The sequence below is a fragment of the Sapajus apella genome, unplaced genomic scaffold (assembly GCF_009761245.1).
Source record: "Sapajus apella isolate SASKATOON/1434 unplaced genomic scaffold, GSC_monkey_1.0 scaffold1, whole genome shotgun sequence".
In the NCBI taxonomy this organism is placed as follows: Eukaryota; Metazoa; Chordata; class Mammalia; order Primates; family Cebidae; genus Sapajus; species Sapajus apella.
In genome coordinates this window covers 84,025,534-84,050,194 of record NW_022436941.1, presented here as the reverse complement: position 1 = coordinate 84,050,194, position 24,661 = coordinate 84,025,534, and the positions used below count along the sequence as shown (strand labels likewise).

At 39.8% G+C, this 24,661-nt stretch overlaps 1 protein-coding gene and 1 pseudogene across 6 annotated transcripts in view; both read right to left on the bottom strand.

Moving 5' to 3' along the window:
- Window positions 1-24,661, bottom strand: part of ARL15 (ADP ribosylation factor like GTPase 15) — a 418,972-nt gene that overhangs the window by 274,954 nt on the left and 119,357 nt on the right. For all 6 annotated transcript variants that reach the window (XM_032283753.1, XM_032283649.1, XM_032283959.1 and 3 more), the window contains one exon: window positions 11,438-11,582. In XM_032283753.1, coding sequence (XP_032139644.1) covers window positions 11,438-11,582 — 145 coding nt within the window. The remainder of the gene's footprint in view (window positions 1-11,437; window positions 11,583-24,661) is intronic.
- LOC116555468 lies at window positions 453-4,992 on the bottom strand (annotated as a pseudogene).

Genomic DNA, 24,661 nt, shown 5'->3' with positions numbered 1-24,661 from the left:
ATTGCCAGTGGCATAATTACTAGGTCTGTCAATATTTTCACAAGTTTTGATTTATATGAACAACTGCTTTCCAAGAAAAGGGATATCACAACAATCATAATGTAGCAATCATAATGTCACCTATAATACATGTGCACACCAATGCCACAACAGTTACCAGCACTGACTCTTCCCGTAAAGAAACAGATTTTGCTAAATTTAAGTATAAAACTAACATTTACTTATTTATTCTCTAGTAAAGTTAAACTTCTAGTAAAGTTGAAACTTTTCCATTAATTTGCCATTTATTCTTTTTAGGAATTATCTCTTTGTAGACTTGGCATAGTTTATCTATTAGATTCTAGATGTTACTTGTAAACGTGGTTGAATTCTCTAAGAGGGCCAGCCATATTCTTATCTGTAATATCTGATGCAAATATTTCCAACAGTATTTTTTTATATTTATCTTAATTTTAGCTTTCCAATGGTTTTAAATTTGTATACAGTTAAATTTCTTGATCATTCCCTTGTGACTCATTCTCCGCAGGTCCAGCTATTCTGCCATCTTCCACACTGAATGTCTACACACACATGTGGCTTTCTGGCTTCCTCAGAAGGAAGAAAGTTGCCTAGTTAACTTTTCCTAGTTACCTTTATTACTATTGGGCTTTCCTCTTTATTTCAGTACCTTCCTTCCACCTCCTTTGTTCTTCTTTACTTAGACACACACACACACACACACACACACACACACAGAGAGAGAGAGAGAGAGAGAGAGAGAGAGAGAGAGAGAGAGAGAGAGAGAGAGAACAACAAAAAGAACTCTGGACCTGGGCAGTAAGTTTGAAGATGACACCAATCTCTATCTCAAACTCCAGCACTGAACAGTTGTGGATCCCAACGTCAGTCTGTGGGATCTCCTCTGCAGCCTATCTGCCAATCCTTCTCTAACATCAGTAGCTCGTTTCTCCAACATCTTGACCTCCTTCTTTCACTATAATGAACACACAGGTCCAAAGGCCAAGCATCTAGCCTTTTTCTCCTAATCCTTACTTCCTGCCTTCCATGGCCAACTCAGCCTTACCTTTATCATTACAGAGCCCTCTCAGCCAATCATATGGAACCTCACCTTTGTTAAGAAGAGTCTTCTCCATGCTCCAAGATTTCCCTGCACACTTTTTCTTCCTCCATACACTAGCAAACAGAGCTTTCCTTCTCTTATCAGTGCCTCTCAGCACAAGCTTTGCTTCCTTTTATGCTTTTAGAACACTTCATCATAGCCACTTGTTAATAACATCCTATCTGAGTTACGACATTTATTTATATATGGACCACTGCTTTCCCATCTACCAATTTTCAGGGATTTTGTTCATCTCTCTGAATGAATTCAATATTTGTCTAACAGGTGTCCACCATACCCTATATGCTTCTATTCTTATGGGCAACATTCTTAAAACTAGCCAGAGCTATCCTCTAAGTTTCTGATAGTTTTCAGATCTCTAAAACTATCAGATCTAATTCACATCAACCATCTCCAGTTTATGGCATAGAGTTGCAGATTTTCTACTTTAACAACCATGCCATTGGCAAGTAAGTTTTTATTTATTCTTTTCCAAAATGAAATCATTTTATTTATTTTTTCTTTCCTGATTTACTGGCTAGAATCTCTACTACAATGTTGAATAGATGTGGTGAGACCAGGCAACCATGTCTTATTCCTGATCTGATCAGGAAATAATTCCGTTTTTCTCCATTAACTGTGACAACAGCTGCAGGGTTTTCACAGATGCCCTTTAACAGTTAATGTAATTCCTTTCTAGTTCTACTTTGTTCAGAGTTTTTGTCAAAAACTGATGCAGAGTTTTTTTGTTTGTTTGTTTTTCATATCTTCACAGAATCATAGTTTCTTCTTTCGGCTTATTGATACCATAAACTAAACTGATTTTTTTTTTAATCCTCCCTCATGTTTATTTGTACAAATAGCACAGGAGGACCCCAGCCCCATGCAGATGGCAGCCCCGAGGGGGTCGCACCCGTCCTTCTGTCCTCACGTTGACAGACAGAGATATCTACTCTGAAGCCTTTGTAGGGGCCTGGACACCTTTGGGAGCCTGAGCTAGAACTGAAGCTGGAGCTGCAGCCTCGGCCTTGGTTTGATCCTTGGACTTGGCCTTGACTTTTGGCCGGCAGAGCCTGAGCCCCTTGGCAATGCATGCACGAGCACGCTTCCCAAGCTTGGGGTGGGCAATGTAGGCAAGTCGATCAAGCTTGTGGCTGACACCCCCCTTTGGGATCTTGGGCTTAACCTCCTTGGGCTTTACGAGAGCCTTGATGGCCTCGGCACGTGAACTCATGGCCTTGGTATTGTTGGCCTGCATCTTCTTTAGGCCCTTCTTGTTGTGCTTCTTGGCAAAGCGCATGTTCCTCAGGAACTTGGGGTCCACCCCCTTAAGAGATTCGTATCTTTGTGATCGGGGTTTCTTGATACCATTTCTGTGCCATTTTCAGGACTGGTTGTGTGTTGTGTGGTTCTTGGACTTGGCCATGTCTGCACCTACGCCGCGGTTCCCCTAAACTGATTTGATTTTTGAATGTGCAACCAACTCTGCATTCCCAGAATAAATGTCACATGATCATGATATATTATCCTATTAAAATATTATTGTTGAATTTGATTTGCTAGATTTTCACTTATAATTTTTGTATCTGTGTTCATGAGAGCTATTGGCATGCAGTTTTCTTTTCTTGTAATGCTTTTGCATGGTTTTGGTATCAGCTTCATGCTGGTCTTAGAAGTCGGGACATTTTCCCTCCTCTTCAGTTTTCTGGAAGAGATTGTACAGAATTGGAAGTACTTTTTCCTTAAGATGTTTGGTAGGATTTACTAGTGAAACCAACTAGACTTTAAAAAAGAAAGAAAAGGTATCAATTTCTTAATTAGATATAGGTCTAACAGGGTTCTCTATTTCTTCTTGAATGAAATTTGATGGTTTGTCTTTCAAGGAAATTGTTCATTTTCTCTAAGCTGTCATATTTATTGGCATAAAGTTGCTCATGATATTCCCTTATTATTAACCTCTTACTATTTATGAAATCTGTATTGATGTCACCTTTCTTATTACTGATATTGGTTATTTGTGTCTTCTTTGATTTTTTCTGATCAGTTTGGCTAGAGTTTTATCAGTTTTACTGACCTTCTCAAAGAACCAGCTTTTGGTTTTACTAATTTTCTCTATGGGTCTTCTATTTCATTGGCTTCCACTTTGATCTTTATTTTCTTCTGCTTATTGGAGCTTAATCCATTTTTCTTTTAGTTCCCTAAGGTGGAAGCTGAGATCATTGATTTGAGGCCCTTCTTTTCTAAACAGACATTTAGTGTTATAAATTTTCCCCAAAGTCCTATTTTATAGGTACCACAGTCTAATATGTAGCATTGCCATTCAGTGCAAAATCTTTTATAATTTCTCTCTTGATTCCTACTTTGATCCATGGGTTATTTAGAAGTAACTGAGTTTCCAAATACTGGAGAATTTTTCCAGAGATCTTCTTGTTATTGATTTCTAATGCAATTCTATTGTGGTCTGGGAACAACATATTGGATATAACTTGAAGCCACTTAAACTTATTTAGACTTGTTTTCAAAAACCAGATTATGGCCTAATTTGGCAAATATTCCATGTGTACCTAAAAAGAATGTCTTCTGTTGTTGGATGAAGTTTTTTAAAAATGTTAATCAGGTCAACTTAGCTGTTAGTGTTGTTGAAGTCTACTATGTATTGGTTGATTTTCTTCCTACGTAATCTATAAATTATTGAGAGAAATTGAAGTCTCTGATTATAATTGTGGGTTTGTCCATTTCTCTTTGCAGTTCCGTCATTTTTTGTTTCACATATTCTGAAGCTCTGTTAGGTACATAAATGTTTAGTACTATTACAGCCTCTTGATTAAATGACCCCTTCATCATTATTAACTTCTTTATCCCCAGCCTTATTCACTGCTTTGAAATCTACATTGTCTAATATTAGCATAGCTACTCCAACTTTCTTTTGACTAGTGTTAACATGATATATCTTCTTCCACCCTTTCATATTTAACCTATTTGTATCTTTATACTTAAAGTTTGATTCTTAAAGTCAGTATTTGGTTGGGTCTTGCTTTTTAAGAAAATCCATTCTAGCAACCTCTTTCTCTTAATTACGGAGTCTAGACCATTTATTATTGATTTTTAGGTTTGACTGTATGAACTTTCTACTTGTTTCCTATTTGTTTCATCTATTCTTGTTCACCTTTTCTTCTTTTTCTGCGTTTTTTTTTTATTATCTTTGATAATTCTTTTTTATCTCATTTGTTTCCTTATTGGCTCTCATTCTTTGTTTTGCTATTTTAGTGGTTACTTTAGGGTTTACAGTACATCTTTAATCAAACTACCTTCAAGCGTTGTTATACGTCTTTGCATAGAGCACAAGAATCTTCCAATAGTGTACTTCTCTTTTCCCCACGACCTTTATGCTATTGTTCTCATGCATTTTACTTTTACATATGTTATTAACCCCATAACATGTGGTTATTATTGTTGCTTAAAGAGTTACCTCTTAAAGATATTTAAATAAAGAAGTAAATCTTATATAATTACCGATACACTTTGCATTTCTGGTACTCTTTATTCTTTTATATAGATCCATATTTCCATCTGATATCTTTTTTTTTTTCTGCCTCAAAAACTTCTTTTAACATTTCTTACAATGCTTATCTGCTAACAGTAAATTCCTGCAGATTTTGTATATCTGAAAAAGTCTTTATTTTTACATTCTTTTTAAAAGATACTTTTGCTGGATATTGGTTGACATTTTTTTCCCTTTCAGTACAGTACTTTAAAGATGCTGCTCAAATGTCTTTTACTTGCATTTTTCCAGTGAAAAACTGTGATGTTATCCTTGTTTTTATTTTTACTCACATAACATCTTTTATCTGCTTTTAATGTATTTTATTTGCACTACTTTGTTCTCAAGAGAAAATAAAAAGAAAGGATGTGTGTTTATATGTGTGTGTATGTGTGTGTGTGTGTGTGTGTGTGTGTGTGTGTGTGTGTTGTGTGTGTGTGTATATATACGTACGTATAGGTGCATGGATAGATATAAATATATATCTTTGTTTATATATCGATATAAATAGAGACAGAGAAGTACTTTTAAGAAGCTGGCTCACACAATTACAGTTGCTGTAAATCCAAAATCCATAGTTTGGGATGACAGGCTGAAAGAATCAATGTGCAGTTCAAGTCCAAAGGTCATTTACTGAAGAATTCCCTCTTGTTCCAGGGAGGCAAGTTTTTTATTCTATTCAGGCCTTCAACTGGCTGGATGAGGCCAAACCACATTATGGAGGACAATCTGTCAAACTCCGCAGATTTAAGTATTAATGTCATCCCAAAATACCCTTACAGAAACATCCAGACTAATGTTTGACTACATATTTGGGCACTGGAGCCCAGCCAAGTTACACATAAAATTAAATATATTCTTTAATCACTGGTTTTGAGCAATTTTATTATGATGTGCCTTGTTAGTTACATTTATGTTTCTTTCTCTTTCTCTCTTTTTTTCCCCCAAGAAACAGGGTCTCTCTCTCTCTCTCTCCCTGTCACCCAGGCTGGAGTACAGCAATGTGATCACAGCTCATTGCAGCTTCAAACTCCCAGGCTCAAGCAGTCCTCCAACTTCTATCTCACAAGTAGCTACAACGACAGGTGTGCACCAACACATGCAGCTAATTTATTTATTTATTTTTTTTGTAGAGATGGGGTCTTACTATGTTGCCCAAGCTGGTGTCCAATTCCTGACCTCAAGTGATCCTTCCATCTCAGCCTCCCAAAGTATTGGGATTACAAGTGTGAGCCACTGTGCCCAGGCTTGCTCATGTTCCTTTTGTTTGGAGTTCAATGAGCTTCTTAGATCTGCAGGTATAGAACTTTCTTCGTGTTTGACAATGTTTCAGCCATTATTTCTTCAAATATTTTTCTGTCCCTTTCTACTCACCTTCATGGACTCAAATTACCCTTGGTTAGGTTTAAAGTTGTCCCTAGTTCACTGGATGCTCTTTGCATTTTTTTCTGTCTCAGTCTCTAGTAACAGATAGAATACAGTCATAATAACAGTTTTAATGTCCTTTTGCTAGTTCTCATATTTACATCAGTTCTGGGTCAGTTCCAATTTGATGATTATTCTCACTATGAATCATGTTTTCTGGCCTCTTCCCATGTCTGATAATCTTTGACTGACTGTCAGACATTGTGAATTCTACCTTGTTGAGTGATGAATATTTTTTCTTTAAATCCTATACAGCTTTGTAATGAGATGCATTAACATTACCAGGCACCCAACCGAGGTTTTGGAACTTGCTAGTATTATCTGCCATGTGAGCCCAGAGTAGTATTCCACGTAGGGCTGACCTTGCCAAGTACTCTACCCACTTCCTCGTGAGTTACAAGTTTTCTAGTCTGCACTGTTGCCTCTAGTCCTTTAAGATGGTTCTTTCCGTGGCCTTGGGAAGTTTCCTCACATGCATGCATGAAATATTTTGCTGGAAACTCAAGGAAGACCCTCTGAAAATCTCTAGCATTCTCTCTCTGTACAACTCTTTTCTCTGGTACTCTATCCTATGAACATTAGCTATCTTGGTCTCCCCTTGCCCTCAGCTTCATCTCTTCAATGCAAGTTCACTGAGCTCCACCTCGGCTCTCTCTGGAGCTGTGCCACAGCCTGGAAACTCTCAAGGCATTAAGTTGGGACAATCACAGTATACATCTCATTTGTTTCTCACTCTCAGGGATAACTGCCTTTTGTTGCTTGACATTCACTGGCTTGAAAATTGTTGTTGTGTATATTTCATGAGCTGGTGGTGGTGGTTGTTCTTTTAGGTGGGAGAGCAAACCAGTTCCAGTTATTCCATTTTACGAGAAATCCTCACTCATTCTTATGCTCACTGTCCTCTCTTGAGCATCTTCAGTCTTTCCTCTTCCCCTGATGAGAACCCTAAACCTCTGTCTACTAGCATGCTCAAGAGACCTTTTCTTATAGAAACAAATATGCTTAGCACTATTTTCTCTTTTTCTGTCCATCTTCTTGAAAGAATCATCTATATGCCAAAGAGCTAAGGAGGGAAAATGATATCTATCCCACAATTCCTTTGCTTGCTCATCAATCCCCTCATTTCTCAGGTTGGTTTCCATCTCAATACTCTTCTGAAACCATTTCTACCATTAGTTATTAAATACCACATTGTCACCACATCCAATGCCTTTCTCAGACTTTAGGCTTATGTTTACCTTATTTGACTGGTTCCTTTGATTTCTTGCCCATATTTGACTTAAAGGATATTATATAGAACTGTCTGACCTATATTCCTTATCAAATACAGATACTGTAACATAAGCTCCAAAGAGCAGGGTTGTTTATATATTTTGTTAACTGATATATCCTTAGTCCTTAAGTCAGTGGTGGTTACATAACTGGCGTTCAATGAACGTGGAATTAATTAACAAAACATAATTGGTGCTTAGCATCCCTCTTCTCTCTTTCTACCCATTACCCCTGGACAATCTCATTCAAACCACAGAGTGGTCTCTCAAATCTATCTCCCTATCTACAAAATCTCTCTAGTCTGCTTGTCTTTTAGCATTTGGATCATTATTGGATGTACTGTCAACACCTCAAAATTAGCATGCCCCAAACTAAACTCATTATTTTTATCTTAAAACTATCTGTCATGTTTCCCTACCTTGTTTTTTTCAACAATTCACTCAAACACAAAACTATAAACTTGACTCATATGTGATTGTTTTATCTTCCTTTCCTCTCAAATACCCAGCATGACAGTCACTTTTACCGTAGCAATAACATTCCCAAAAGCACTGTCCCTGCTGGATTGCCCATACATCTAACAGGCCTCCCCCAACAGCTTCTCTAGTCTCTAGCCTCAGATCCCCGCATACCTTACAGCTCTGCATGCTGTGCCTTAACCCAGTAAAGTCACTAATCTTTCTCTGAATATGCCTATGCTTTCTATCCCTACTTCTCCTCACCCCATTCCTCTCTGATTAGATCTTACCCATCATAAAAGAACCTACTCAAATATAACCTTCACTGTGAGCTTTCTTTGACCCTCCAGATTAGAAACGCTCTCCTCTTTTAACATTCATATTTACACCATCAAGTGTATCACATATCAGATTCTGTCTTAGCACAGAGCCTGGCATATATTAAATAAGCAATATATGTGAACTGTTTTTCTTTTGTTCTGTTTTTGTTTTTTGAGACAGAGTTTCACTCTTGTTGCCCAGGCTAGAATGCAATGGCGTAATCTGAGTTCACCGCAACCTCCGCCTCCCAGATTCAAGCGGTTCTGCTACCTCAGCCTCCCAAGTAGCTGGGATTACAAACAAGCACCACCATGCCCAGCTAATTATATATTTTTAGTAGAGATGGCGTTTCTCCATGTTGGTCAGGCTGGTCTCGAACTCCCAGCCTCAGGTAATCCACCTGCCTCGGCCTCCCAAAGTGCTGGGATTACAGGCATGAGCCACTGTCCCTGGCCTATGTGAACTGTTTTTATCAATACACAGCTTATCTTCCTAACCTGGGTATAAACTTCTTGATGGCAGCTTCATCCAAAGAGGCCTCCAAAAAGGCATTGTGCCAGGTTCAGAACAATGACAACTCAAAGAAGCTTCATATCCAAAAAATTAGCCAACCTAATAACTAATTCATCAGAGAATTGAGTAGCACACTATGATTCTGGTAAAACATATTATTAAAAAATTTAATCAAAACAAATATAAAATATAACTTACAAGTAATACAATTATGTACAGATAATCTTTTACACTATAATTCAAACTGTTCCTCTAGCAATAGTACTAGACGATAACTCTCATAAGTGAAGAAGAGCACACTTTGTGTTACTCTTACACATATTTTAGAAACTATTTTGCTTGAAGACAATTAAGCTAACAAAGTTTATATAACTTCATTGCACATTACTCAAAATATATTCACAGTTTTACAAACAATCAATTAAGTACATACTTCCATCAGAAATCCTAAACCTTGGATACTACCAAACTTCACTTGAACACCTGAACTGGCATCCTATCTCTAGTCCTGTAACAATAGCCATGTCACCATACCTTTGAACTTCAGGTAATTTAGAAACAGAATATGGAAAAGAATTCTTACCTGTCATATAAGGCTGTTATAAGGCTCGCAAAGGACTATATAGATTCAATTTACTTTTTGCTTATGAATTTAACAGACATCTGTATCCATGCCCAAACCTTGTGCCAGACTGTGGGTATGCAATACCACATGCGATGCTCTATCTGCCCTTAGGAGATCATAACCAAAGATGGGGAGATGGGCACATACACAAAGCAATGCTACAGGCACTAACTGGGAGATATATGGACAACGCCCAGTGGGGAGATGGGGGAATACTCGGTTCTGCCCAAGGAGAAAAGAAGGTAGTCAGAAACAGCTTCTGCAAACAGGCTACGCATGAGCTCTGCTACTCCTCTCTGAGGTGTCTCCACTCATTACAATCCCCCTATTCTTTCCCTCATTCTAAAATCAAGCGATGTTTCTACTCCTGTAACAGCTCCACAGTTTCTTATCTCAATTCTAAAATCTGAAAAGTCCTCAAAACCTACACTTTTTTTCCTAACTTATTTGCTGGCAAAACCTGCCCTGAACTGATGTAAGGTTCTTGATCAACAATATCCTTTCTACTTGTTTTAGGAAATTCTAGTTAATAATTCCATCATCCATCACCTAAGCCAGGAACTGAGCCAGCCATGGCTTTCTCGCTCTCACTCTCCAAACCCAACTGCACCAGGCTTTGTCAGTTCTAGCCCTCAAATATATATCGTACCTATTCCTTCCTCTTCTTCCCCCTGTAACTGCCTCAACCAAGGCCTTCATCATCTTAGCTGCACCATTGCAGTAATCTTCTGACTCCACCTCTAACCGCGCTCCTTACAACTTAGCCCCTATGTCATGGCCAGCGTGATCCTTCTCAAACGGACATCTGATCATATAGTTTCCTTGCTTAAAATATTCTGATGTCTCTGTACTACCTACATGAAAATCCCAAACTCCTGAGCACAGTATGAAAGGTCTGCCAAGATTCAGCCACCACTGAGTACAACTCATCTCCTGGCACTCTATTAAACATACGCTGCAGCCACGCAGAAATGTGGTTTCCAGGGGTTGCCAATCGGTTTCATACTCCTTGCCCTCACACTGCCCCTCTGCTCCTGAATCCTCTTTCTTTTCCACCCCGGCAGCTTGTTTCTTGTACCAGGCCTACTTACCAAGTTCAAATCCAATGTAGCAAATCACATCGTACATCCTTCCCCTCCCCCAGTTCCAGGCAACACTGTCATGCCTCTTTCTTCCATGCCCCATCTATTTCTGGATATGAACTTAATGTTTATGTAGCCAGTATACTGAGACTCCTGGAATGCTGAAATCATTGCTTATCCCATGTCTAACACTGGACCTGGCACACAGTAGGTTCAAAATAAGCTGGTTGAGTGAACAGTCTTTCCAACTTTCCCAGACAAAGTCTCACCCTTCTCCTTCCTTATCAGCTAACCCTACAGAGGAGCTCTGTTCTTTGTCTCCTGCAGCTGCTCTTCCATGATTTCCTCTAGCTTATGCTCTTCTTTCCTTCTTCATTGTCAGAAGAGAAAGAGGACACATTTGAGAAGTGAAAAATACCCCAACCAGGATTTCTCACTAATAACTTGAAACTGAAAACATTTCGGGCCAGATAACTCTTTGCTGTGGGAGCTGCCCTGTGCATTGTAGGAAGTTTAGTAGCACCACTGGCCTCTATCCACTAGAAGCCAGTAATACCCTCCCCACAAATGTCTCCGAAATGTCCCTAGATTGAGAACCACTGCCCTAGACTGACTTTTCTTAGCTATGTCAGGAAGCAACAGGAGAAGGCTGGTGCATAGTCTCCTGCACTGACCTTCCTCCAGGTGAAAAATGATGAGGAAAGAACATTCAGATTACATCAGTTTACTGTTTAGGGAGTGTGTGGCCAAGAAAACAAGGCTGGAGTGACACTTCAAGGAAGGAAAGTACTCCATGGGTCCAAGATGAATCCATCTTGTCATATATCAGAGCTTCAGATTTCGCTTATATTAATATATTCCCAAGCTTCTTTTATTAATTGCCACTGACATGACCTGCTAGAGGGATATAGGATACAGCAATTTAATGCTATTAAATCCATTTCAACTCTGAAAAAGAGATAGTGTTTAAAATTAAAATAAGCTGACTAAAGCATTAAACTATAAGTAGAGGGGAGGTGAGGAACCACAAAAATTGCAGAGGAAACTAAGACATCTTGGGATGAGAAAGAAAAAGGGACAGAACCCCAGCACAGTACCCACCTGTGGTCGACACGACGTTCTCAGGGCTTTCGCTGCAGAGTTTGGACAACAGACTGGTTTTGCCAGAGCCAGTGAGGCCTATGCAAACCAGGTCGTATTCTGGTCGTGCAGGTGGTGGTCCCTTGCAGCAAAGTGCTCTAAAACACTGCCAAAAGAAGGGGGGAAAACGTTCCTTTAAGTAAGAGTGTAGAAACAAACCTTAGTCACATTGAAAATGACTGAATAAGTATTAAGAAGTAATTGAATAAACTATTACTTATAAGGAAGAAAATGGTAACTTTAGAATGGTGAAACCTGGAGACACCACTCTAGCCAAGTGATCAAAGTTAACATTCTCAGTTATGAAACGTTTGTCTACTTCATGGCCCCCTTCCTGCTGTGGCAGGTGCACTGCAAGGAGCATGACATCATCCCGCAGCTTTCCTGCCAAAACCACACAACCTCAATCTAAGCATGAGGAAACCAGATAAAGCCAATCTCAGGGGTATTCCATAAGGCAACTTGCCTGTTCTCCAAAATATCAGTCTTAAAAGTCAAAGAAAGACTGAGGAACTGTTCCATGTTAAAGAGGACTAAAAAGACATAATAAAAAAATGCAATACATCTTGGACTGGATCTTAGATCAAGAGGGAAAAAAATACCATAAATGACATTATTGAGACAGTAAGTGAGCCCTGAATATAGATTGCATATTAGGTAAGAGTACTGTATAACGTTAAATTTCCTGAATTTAATCAATGTACTGTGGTTATATAAGAAAAATCATTGTTTTGAGAAAATATTCTAATTACTTATAATACCTCTAAGTATTTAGAGGTGAAGAGTCTTGATGTCCACAATTAATTGGCTCAGAAAAATTCTAAATCTCCAGCTCCATCTTTATCTAGTGAGGGGAGTGATAAAACCAACATGACAAAATGTTAATGACTAGTGATACTGAGTGAAAAGAATAGAGGAAAATTCCTTGTTCTGGTCTTACCACTGTTTGATATCATTTCAAAATACAAAGATTTTTAAAATCATTAAATAGCATCTCTGTACATATCATTGCCTTTATGGCCTTTGCTAAATTGTTTCAGGTCAATCAACCAGGGTACTATGAACTGTAGTATAGTTTGGGCACTGCACAAACCTGTATACTCTGCAAGAGTTAATGACAAAGGGATTTGGGCTGGGCACTGTGGCTCCCACCTATAATTCCAGCACTTTGGGAGGCCAAGGCTGGCGGATTACCTGAGGTCAGGAGTTCGAGACCAGCCTAGCCAACATGGTGAAACCCTGTATCTACTAAAAAGACACACACACACAAAAAATTAGTCAGGCCTGGTGTCGGGTGCTTGTAGTCCCAGCTACTCAGGAGACTGAGGCAGGAGAATCACTTGAATCTGGGTTGCAGAGGTAGCAGTGAGCCAAGATTCCGCCATTGCACTCCAGCCTTGGCAACAAGAGCGAGACTTCATCTCAAAATGAAAAAAAAGAAAGCCAAGGGGATTTGGGAGACAGGGTGTCCATGCAGCTTTTGATCTTTCTACTTATCCCATATTCATTTGTTAGGGGCCAACTATGTGCCAGCTTGTAGAGCCTGAAACATTTAGGGCCTAAATGATTCATGAGAGAAAGAGGGAAAGGGGGAGACAGGGAGGAAAGGAGGCAGATCTACTCACTTCTGGGTCATCTGGAGATCATGAGAGAAGAGACCTATAAAAAAGCCTGTGTTGATTCATCTCACTCAGATAAAATCTGAGTCCTAATTGGCTGTCATACTCTCGTAAATCAAGCTTGATTGTCTCTCTCCCTCATTTCTCACATCTAATCAACAAATCCAGTTCATATGACCTCTGAAGTAGCTCTAGGATTGTCCGCTTCTGTCCAACCCAGGCCATCATAACCTAGACAGCATCAACATCCTCCCACTGGTTCCAGCATATTTGTTCTTATACCCCCTATTCTCCACACTGCAGCCACTGGATTGCATATAAAGAGAAAAATCTGACCTTCTGTGCTTAAGCCACCACAGTGACTTTGCCCAGCTCTTGAGCCCAAACCCTTACCATTGTCTACCCCACACTCCATGATCTGCTCCAGCCAAGCTCACCAGCCTCATTGCCCTCACTCCTGTAGCTCCTCCAGCCATGCCCTCTCTCACCTCAATTGAGGCATCTAATACATTGTTCCCTCTTCCAGCACTTCAGGACTTAGCCAACTCCTCATCATTTTTTTGTCTCAACTTAATCATCCTATGCTCAGGGCAGTCTGCTCCAATCCTAAGATTGTGTTAGCAATTCATGTCTACAGGGCTTTTGTAAATTCATTACACAGACAGTTACAGTTTCTTATTCATCACCAGCCTATGAGAACCATGTCTGTCCCCCTTCATCTCAGTACCCCCAGTGTCTAGCAGAGAACATGGCATAGAATCTACCTTCAGCAAATAATTGTTGAATGAAGAATGAATGACTCTCAAATTTTACCTAAGGAAAAAAAAAAAAGAAAGAAAGAAAACATAGAGACTAATAATATGCTTGATTTATGCTCTCTCGGCCCTCCACACTTCAAGAAAATAATGTCAAAATAAGAAACCCTGGACTTTTTCACTTAGCTTCAATGCCATTAGTTAGCCTGGTTCCAGAAAGAGTGGTTTTGGTATACAGGATCAAATTTCTTGGTAAATTAGAGCTTCTTTTTGTTCTAAATTCACTTTTCCTCCATTTGTAGGAGGTTCTGCCTGCTTCTGGTAAACAATTCTACGACCCATATTCTTCGTGGGTTTATTCGATGTTAATTGTATTTCCTCCCAGTCTTTTCAAGCCTGATGAGTCCTACTTATTTCAGTCTGCCTTCATCCTTTGAGATGTTCTTCTCTGACCTTCCTTTAGTTCCAGCACACCATCTCCCACTACATTAATGACCACAACTACTAACAGCATTCGAGACGCCAACACATTACATTGTGGATTCATATGAAGGCTGGCTGATATTGTCTGACTTTAATAAACTTTTTATAAAGTCTGTCTCCCAGGCTCAGGATGAGAGTTTTTCCCAGAAATACATTTATTTATGGATGCATCTATTCCTTCAAAGATGGCTACTGGCTAGCAGCTGTTCAGACTTAGAAGAGGTCTTCCACATTCAACTAGGACACACAACAAAACCAGTCACACAGTTTCTTTTACTGGGCTGCTTTGGTTTTAGTTGGGGTTCAAGGAGGAGAAACCCTATTCCTGCTCTAGAAGCCCTCATTCTCACTCAGCTCCCTGCCAGAATTCCTCTGGATATCTCCTGGAGGAAGGCTGGCCTGACAACACTGGCCCAAACTATCATAAATCTTTAATATCAAATAAAACTGTATGTGACTGATTGCTAGAGCATCCTATTTAAATTATTCACGTTATTATCACTCATATTTTTGCCAAACACTCCAGAATTTCACCTTCATGTTCTTTTTAAAATTCGGAGTATAAAAACTTTGTAGCCCATGCCACTAATATCTATATCACCTGCTTATTCTAGGTTACCTAAGACATCTCTGACACAAAAGATAATTTTGCAGTGACAGCAGTGATATTCTACTCCACTGTGTTTTCTCCTCTCTTTCTCTTTTCTTTCTTTTTTTTTTTTTTAAGCCAGTCTCTCTCTGTCCCTCAGGCTGGAGTACAGTGCTGCAATCGACACTCACTGCAACCTCCACAATCCTAGGCTCAAGCAATCCTCCCACCTCAGCCTCCCGAATAGCTGGGATTATAGTGTGCACCACTGCACCCAGACAATTTTTGTATTTCTTTGTAGAGACGAGGTTTCACCAAGTTGCCCAGGCTGGTCTCGAATTCCTGAGCTGAGGTGATCTTGCCCGCCTTGGCTTCTCAAAATGCTGAGATTACAGGTGTCAGCCGCTGAGCCTGGCCTCTCTTCTCTTTTTATATTCTCACTAGTGATGTCATCTTACTCTCATGGTTTCAATCATATAGCTGAATATCATAAAGACATCCAACATGACATCTCCCCCTGCAACTCCTCAAGCTCTTTCTCAAAGTCCAGGCTCTGCAGTTCCAGCTGTTCTACAAGAACCCAAACTAAAACTGAATAAAACAAAAGCCTCCCCACAAAACCCCAGGCTATGGAAATAAGGTACTTTGGAACATAAAGGGCAGACTGATATTTATTACAAGGCAGAATCTTTGAAATAAACCACAGACTCTTAGAAATAAACATATATTTGAAATGACTGAATAAACCAATCCTATGGTTAACAGGAACAGTGTCAGATTTTGAGTCAACAAGATAAAACTTTTAAGGGTATGCTACTTCCAATGTGGATGGAATGGTCAGGTTTTCTGAGTCAGTTCCTAAAAACTATACAGAGTTTTCATTTGTTTTTTGCTTTAAAACTTAATGAAGCTTTGAATCCTATAGTCAATTTACTTAAAATTACTCATTTTGGCCTCTAGACTATACTGTACCAAAGTTCATTGTGTGTGTCTCCTACAGCAGCTCTTGCATTGTGAAGAGTAAGCCCTTTTCACTGTTGTACAATGCGAAACACAATGCTGTCGGCAGTCCTGACAGCAAGCGGCAAACTCAGGCCTCATTCCCAGGCCAGACACTGAGGCATTGTGTAACTCTGTTCAAGCCTCATAAAACTATCCATGCTTCAGTTTCCCCATGATTAACCAGTAACGTTTTAACACTCTCTGCCACTTCCTTTCTTCAAGAGGATGTTATAAGGTCTGGGTGCAATACATTATGCTGCTAAGAAAGGCGCCATATGGGTAAATAACTGTTCATCACGATGTTCATTTTCCCAAGGTATCTTAGATGATAGTTAGCTTCCTCGGACAAGAGTCTGGCTGCCCGATATACAGCCCAGACTGTAGTACTTCCATCAGCCCACAGCAGCCTCCACATGTTCCAGTGTATCCAGTTCAGCCCAAGACACAAAACACACACAACTTGTCCCCACTCCCCTGGTAGCAGCAAATAGAGAACAGAGGCAGTCTGAATGTAAGTATAGTCTCAGGGGGGCCAACCAAGGTCATGGTCTCCATTGCCTAGACTGCTTCAGTTCACAGGCCTTTTCACACAGGGTCAGTTATGATTCTGTCTTTTTTAAAAGAACCCAGTGTATCCACTATATTATGTCAGAACACAGAATGTTTCCCATGCTGCATATCCACAAACTTCTAGAGCTGTATTTGAGGAAACGGTGTACCTAGGTCTTGAGAGGGGGCAAAGACCAGAATCATCAGTTATAACTGGCGATATCGTAGACTTTGGACAGATCATATAATCATATAATCAACAGCTGAAATAACAGATTAGCTTAAAAGCAGAAGCAAACCCCTTAGAAATATGTGCTTAAAAAGGAAGGTGACTCCGTATGTTCTCACTCATATGTGGGTGTTGAACAACGAGAACACGTGGACTCAGGGAGAGAAGCATCACACACAGGGGACAGTTGGGGGGGTAGGGGAGAGACAATGAGGGGTGGGGAGGGAGGGGAGGGATAACATGGGGAGAAATGCCAGATATAGTATGCACCTAAAGTAATATAAGTAAATTAAAAAAAAAAAAAAGGAAGGTGACCTCAAACATTGGAAATAAAGGAAAGCAAAAGATAAAACTGCTGAAGTAAAATAAGGACTGGCATTTCAGTCTGGTGACCTAGTACCAAGACAGCAAGATTATCTTAAAATGTCTCCATTCCTGTTAGGGACAGAAATAAGGTATTTATTTCCCCAACAGTACCAGACTTCGTAGGTCTAACAGAACACTGTATACAATAGGTACTTGATGAATAGCCCCTCATGTCAACACTGCAAAGCACTAATTAAGCATTTAATTGTACATCTCATTTTCCTCTATATTTCCACCTTAATGACTTCAGCTACCTCCAAATCACCACCAGTCCTTCATATGCTCTGGGCACTTTGTGTTTCTATGCCACCCTGTTCCTGTGCACACAGAATAAAATTTCCTCCCCTCATTCCTACTTGGCAAACTCCTATTCAACATTCTGTTTAAAGGGCACCTCCTCTGAGAAGTCTTCAGTTCCTTCGGAGAGAACTAATCCTTTTTTCCATTTTTGGTCCTGTACACACTAGCACTACAGCTAATACTGTGCCACACGTATTCTTTCTAAGATTCATTGTGTAATAGAAATATTCACACAGATCCAAAGACATATCCATTCTTGGTCCTATTATTGGTTCAAAAAGCTTAATTTTACAGCTACCAAGGCACCAACACAGAGCAGCAAAGTTGTCCTACAAATATGTGTTTCTAGATGAGAATCTAGCTCCAAATCCTCCCACTTTGGCACTGGCCCCTGCATTGCCAGTATTTCCTACCATCCTGTTTCACTAAATTCCCAGCCCTTTGGGACATGGCATTTGTTTCAATTGATGCTCTGTTTTTCATCATGAATACATGATTTTATTCTGAGCATGATTTCAATTTGATTGAAGCTCTGTATAGTTGCTGGAAACTTTTCTCCAGTCGGCTTCAGGACTTCCCCACAGCCAGACGACCCAAGCCCCACACTGTTTCCTTCTCATTTCAATACTGGTCTCGCCAGACAGAAACACAAGGTCTCCTAAGACAGTTCACCAGGTCTTTCTCTATGCGGCCCAAGGGTGGGGCTGAGCACCGCCCTCAATAAATACTTGTTAGATTAATGAAACATCCATAAGTTGGTACCTAAAGGGAAGAGCAAAGTCACTCACAACTTTAAGTGGGTATGTTTCTCACGCAGCTGGCTTCCAAACCACAAAGAGGCAGCTATTCATTCTGACCCTTCTCCAACTCTCATAATGAAGAAAAAAATAAGCTTCTAAAAGAAAGTCAGTTTCTAGAAGTATTCTCTAACACTAAGCATGTTCAATGAGTAAAACATTAAGATGTGCTTGAATATCTAAAATGGCTTGATTTAGAACAAAATATTTTCCAGGTCTGCAACAGCAAGATATGACTCTGTCTTTTGAAAACATAACCCAATACAAAATAAAACAAACTACAAAATGTGTTACAGGATCTGTCAGAGCTGCTTGAGCTCTGTAGGAGACACTGGGAGGGGCGGGTGTCCTAATAAATTAAAAACAAAACCAAAAACAGCTAATGCTATTGAACACCAGATAAAAGCGACTTACGAGTATTAATTCATCTATTCCCTAGAAAAGTACTATATGATTTCAATTTAAAGATGAGGAAACTGAGGCTTAAAGAAGTTAAGTAACTTGCCTACGTGGAACAAGATTCAAACCCTGGCAGTCTGGCTCCTGAGCTGTTTTCCAAACTTCTTCAGTGATAAGCCTCTAACTTCTGAGGGTGTGTCATGCAAAGGAGACTTTAGACCCATTCTGTGTAGAGGGCGACACAGAGATAGAGCTATTAAGTGGCAGAGCTGGGGTTCGAGCCAGGGTTATTCTGCTCCAGAGCCCTGGTTCATGCCCTCAAGTCAGGGATCAGGGCATCAGAAGTGGGTGCTCTGTTCTTTTGAGGGGGCGAAAGAGTGCTTTTAATAAGTTTGCCTGTGTAACAGAAGAGAAAACACCAGGCAAAGGAAGGCAAAGATACAAGTCTTTGTATTACCTCTTTACTTGTACCAGCAGGTTTATGGCTAAAGTATCTCTCATTCCAGGCAAAGCAGACCCACAGCTCTTTTGGAGTTAGAGGAGTTGGGTGAGAAATAGTATCCTTAAAGTTCGCGTCCTGCTGAATTAGAGAGCAGGGGAGGAGGAGGAGAGGAGATTGGCTGGGATGGAAGAAAAGGGGATACCAAAGTGCGGCTGGCTTCTCTCTTTCACATGGTTTGCTTCTTTCCTTTAACCCTTTTTTGTCCTCTGGAAAGGATAAAACTTATGTATTAAGAGAAGCCAGCCGGGTACAGTGGCTCACGCCTGTAATCCCTACACTTTGGGAGGTCAAGGTGGGTGGATCATTTGAGGTCAGGAGTTCGAGATCAGCTTGGCCAATGTGGTGAGACCCCATCTCTACTAAAAATACAAAAATTACCAGGTGTGGTGGTACGTGCCTGTAGTCCCAGCTACTCAGAAGGCTGATACTCAGAAGGCTGAGGCAGGAGAATTGCTTCAACCCCAGGGTATAGAGGTTGCACTGAGCCAAGATCATGCCACTGCTTTCCAGCTGGGCCACACAGTGAGACTGTTTTGAAAAATTAAAAAAAAAAAGGAGAAGAAGCCCATGTGGGCTGCAGAGATTTCTAATCCTAAGCATAGCAGTAAAGGAAAAAAATCTCTTTGGAACAGTCACAGATTATATGTGTATATAAATTATACATTAAAATATATGTGTGTGTAAATTATATCTCAATAAAGTAAATAAATAAGCAAATACTAAATAAAATATTTTGCAGGAGACTGGAGGAGATTATGGGAGAAAATATATAAATAAACCAGGTTATGTAGAAAGGTCTGTGAAGGAGAAGGTCTATAATAAGCATACCATCTCTTAGCTAATCCTGGCTTTCTAGTTGTAAGGAGAGAAATGAATATCAAATATGTCCCGATGTCTTAGGGTAACTAGTGGTTCTTGTAAATAAGTTCCAAATGGCATCTATAACAAGAGAAATAATAAACAGGGCAATGGAGTGCTGTGAAGAGGCCCCTGGCTGCCAGACACATCCCAGCTGGAAGACTTCTCCACGTTCTAAGAGCAACCTATGTTTTGAGGTGGAAATCCTGTCATCCTTTAAGACCCTAGTGGGAAAAAACAACAAATTGTTTTTACAGAAGGTGGGTCAAACCTTTCAGCCATGTGGGCTGTTGGGAGCACACAGATGAAGGCTTTGGCCTGGAATTGTCCCAGGGCTGAGGCTTCTGGCCAATACATCACACTGCCTCAGGACACTAAGTCTGTCTTTGCCTTACCCTTTGTATTTCTCAATCCACATTCCTTTTTGGGGTGAAATACTCCATTATTTCTGCTTTGTTCTGGGCTGTCTCCTGTCTCTGTCCCTATTAACTCGTGGCAACAAAAGAAACAAACAGAAGCAGGGGATTTCATGCTTAGCAGCTATAGACATTGGCCTCACGGCTTTGCAGAGGGGCAGACATCTGAGACTTTGAATGGAAGAGAGTGCCGCTGCGCTGAACCAGACCCGGGGCCCACGTGGCTCCCAGTCTGCATCAGTCATCCCTGATCAGGGGCATTCATGAGTCTTGGGATGTGGAATTCAAGATGAACCAAACGTGAGGTTTTAAAAGTTAGGGCATGATCTGATAATTAGATTTAAAGAAACAAATTCAAGATTCTCATATAATTCCCAGCTATGCATAATTTCAGATCATCTCACATTAGAAACAGATCTGAGGAATAGACTTTTTTTCTTTTATTAGGAAGAGAAGCTAAGAAAAAAAATAAATGTTTCTTTTTTAAAAATAGTAACTCATATTGTAATGGCTTGATGGGAAATCTAATTTTTAAAAATCAATTTTTATAATAACAGAAGTATGCAATACAAGCAGCAACAAAATACCCAGGCATGAATGTCTGTAATAGACCTAAGCTTTATATGCCATATTCATAAACATCTCCAAATCAGGGCCTCACCTAGGTCAGTTTCAGACCATGCACTATTTTCTCTCTAAAGAGCAAAGTAATACAATTTAAATGGAAGTGAATGAGAAACCAATGCATTTTACAGCAAATCTCTTTTTTTTTTTTTTTTTTTTTTTGGTGATTACCTGAACAAAACATTTCTAAACACAAAGTAGGGCATAAAAATACACAAACATTTTTAACATTCCTTTTTTCTATATTTTATACACTTGAGAAGAGTCAGGATGTGAAAACATTTAAAAGGAGCTAGGTGTCCGGGCACAGTGGCTCATGCTGGTAATCTCAGCACTTCGGGAGGCCAAGGGAGGAGGATCGCTTGAGGTCAGGAGCTCGAAACCATCCTATTCAACACAGCAAGACCCCATCTCTTCAAGACAAACATTTTAAAATTAGCCATGTGTCATGGCATGCACCTGTAGTTCCAGGTCCTGATAGGCTGAGGCAGGAGGATTGCTGGAGCCCAGGAGTTCAAGGCTGCAATGAGCTATGATTATTCTGCTGCACTCCAGAATAGGCAATAGTAACCCTGTCTCAAAAAATAAAAACAACAACAACAAAACCAAAAGAGCTAGGCTCCATAGGTAAACCTTCAAATGGATTTAAATATCACCAAAAAAATTTCCTAGGAAAGATCTCAATAAAGTAGATCCTTTCCATTCAAAAAAAGAGGAAAACAAACAAAAATTGTTTTTCTTGTAGTCCTTAAAAGTGGAAATTCTATTCTATTCTTTACTTAACAATCTTTTTGGCTCCATAAAGATGGAGCTCAGTCCCATATATTCTTCTAGTCACCAATTCCTATGAATCTGTCCAACTTTGCCTCTACTTTCTCTCTGTTCCTCCCTGACCCCAATACCTTTGTTCAGGACATCACCACAGATTATCCTTTGGATAACCACACTATCTTTTCTCCTAACTGGTGTCATTAGCTCAGGTCTTAATCCTACTCCAATTTAGTCTCCAGAATACTATGTTTTTCCCCTGATTTAAAATATTTCTATAGCCACCCACAGTTGTTAGGATAAAGTACAGACTCCTTATCCAGGCAGACAAGGAGCTTTACAATCTGACCTTTGCCTTCATTTCTGGCCTCCAATAGTTATTATGGGGATTACATGAAATAATGTTGAACATCTAAAACATGTTTTGACACACAAAACTTGATTGAAAATATTATTTTCCCCCCATATACATGGCCCTCATGGCAATCATATGCACCACCATGCAGTTTCTGATCCATTCTCTTTCCTGCTCCATGTCAGCAAAGGGGCTGGCTCCCTGCCTACACGTCCTTCCTCACTGTTTTCCTCTGGCTGGCTCTTAGTCATCCTTGAAAATTCAGCTCAATGATCCTTTCTTTTAAGATGACTTCTGTGACCCTCAGCCTGGTTTAGATGACCTTCTCCAAACTCCCTTACTACCCTTTCTATTCCACTGTCATAACACTCATCATTCGGCCAAGTACAATTGATTTGCCATCCATCTTCCCCCACTGGACTTAGTGCACTTGAATGTAGGCACTGCTTCTAATTCAACTTTGAAACATGAGTGTCTGAGCAAGCCACGTGGTCAGGTGTGCTTCCAGTGATGTGTGTGGCTGTGATTAAAAGCATGGTTAGACAAGCCTGAAATCAAACCCTATGGCAATTAGGACAAATTACTTCACTGATAGCTGTTACCTAATCTAGAAAATAGGAATCATCTCACAGGACTGCTGGGAGTAGTAAATAAGGTACTGGATACAAAATGCTCAGCACAGTACTCAATAATCAATAGATGTTATTAACATCATGAGTGCTAATATTAGATTTTTCACTTACAATAGTGTTTCCTAAAGAAAACATTAGGATTCTTCTCATAGACAATTACAGATAATTCAGGGCTTAGGTTTATTTTAACATCAATTTGGTCAAAGATCTGATACGATATACCAAATCCCAATAGTGGCTAATGACATAAAGGCAGTCCTTTTGGTTTGCAATAATAACAATTAAAAGGTCGTAATATGACATATAGTGGGACAATCATTGGATTTTTTTCTTCCCCTGAAGGTGAAAACCCCTAAAAACACACTTTCAAGAATTACTAGTCTATCCTAACAGTTAAATCAACTCTCTTTGAATGTAAATTTCTATGTAGACCTAGACAAAAGCATAATAGGGCAGAAGCGTCTGTAATCCCTGTACATTCTCAAATCACATTGCTTTAACTACTGACAAAGACAAATGTTTACTATGGTCTAGCGCTGAGAAGCCAATACAGTGAGCGAAATGCTATCTCGCCTCACACATCAACACACGTGCTAGACAGATTCTGATTGCAAAGTCTGTTATTGGTGATGAAAGAGGCAGAGAGGGCACAGCTGGATATTTCAGATCCACAGCTGAGCTGGCAGCAGTGAGAGTTCAAGCCATCTTCTCACTTTAAAAGCTGGAATGAATCTGTGAGAGTTAGTTAAAGGTGTGCTTTATTAAAGAGGCACTTTCCGACTACTGTCAAACTTCACAAGCAAAAGCTGAACACATAGATTAAGGCAGATGTTTGTGGGGTCACCTATCAGATGTCAACTGATCTCTTTCAGCACCCACAAATCACTTATCGAAAATGAAATACCAAAACAAAAGTTTCCCTTCAAGACTAAATGTAGCATGTGGACTTAATTTATATTACGAACGCTTTTAGTATTTGCTTTATATTATGCTCTGAAATTAGCACAGGCACAAATGCCTTAAATTATGTGTCTTGAATTTATAGCCCAAATTACATAGATTATACAAGTACCATATACAGATTCATGAAGATATTAGAGAGACTCCATGGGCCTGATACGTTTAACTAGGGTTTTACTAAAAGTCTGAGTAGCATCGACTTTTTTTTTTTTTTTTGGTCAAACAAAGCACTAACTCCATCAAAGGAGTTCTCAAACTACCAGGAAAATACGATACTTGAACATCCCAAGTGTTTCTTAAAAAGGGATGTCCTCCTTTTCCTTTTGTACAAAACAGGGTTCAGATTGCAAATAACACAAAAGCAATTTATTGGAAGGATACTGATAATTCACAGAATTGAAGAGAAGGATAAAGAACAGCAAGAACCAAGGCAGCCCAAGGTAACAGTTGTAAGTTGTAGGAGTTGCCACTTATGCTAACTGCTTGCCACCCTACACCAAACTCCACTGCAGCATGAGAATGACATCAGAAGGCTCCAACACCACACTGTGCGCCACTGAGCTGAAGTGTCTAACCAGCCAAGCCTTCCTGGGTTTCATGCTGGGGACCTGGCTGCCAGGTGGTTGAGAAAAAAATAGCTGCCCCCTGCCATCAGCAATGGAAGGAGGAAACCCTGATTCCAAGTTCTTGTGGGATTTTCTCCAAACCAGGGCAGCTCAAACCAGTATCAACTATACATTTGGTCCTCTGGCCCAACAGGCAGCAGAACTTACCTAGTACTACAATTGAAAGACATAAAATAGTCAGAATGTATTTATTCATCTTCCAATTCCACAGACTGATTCTGACTGAATGTGCTAGAGTCTTGGGAACATCTGAGAGTCAGTCTGAACCAAGCCAGGGGACAGGATGAGGGCTGGTAGAAAACCTGGAGTGAATTTTCCTGAGCAAACATGCTTTGCCCTCTCAGTGTCCTACTTGT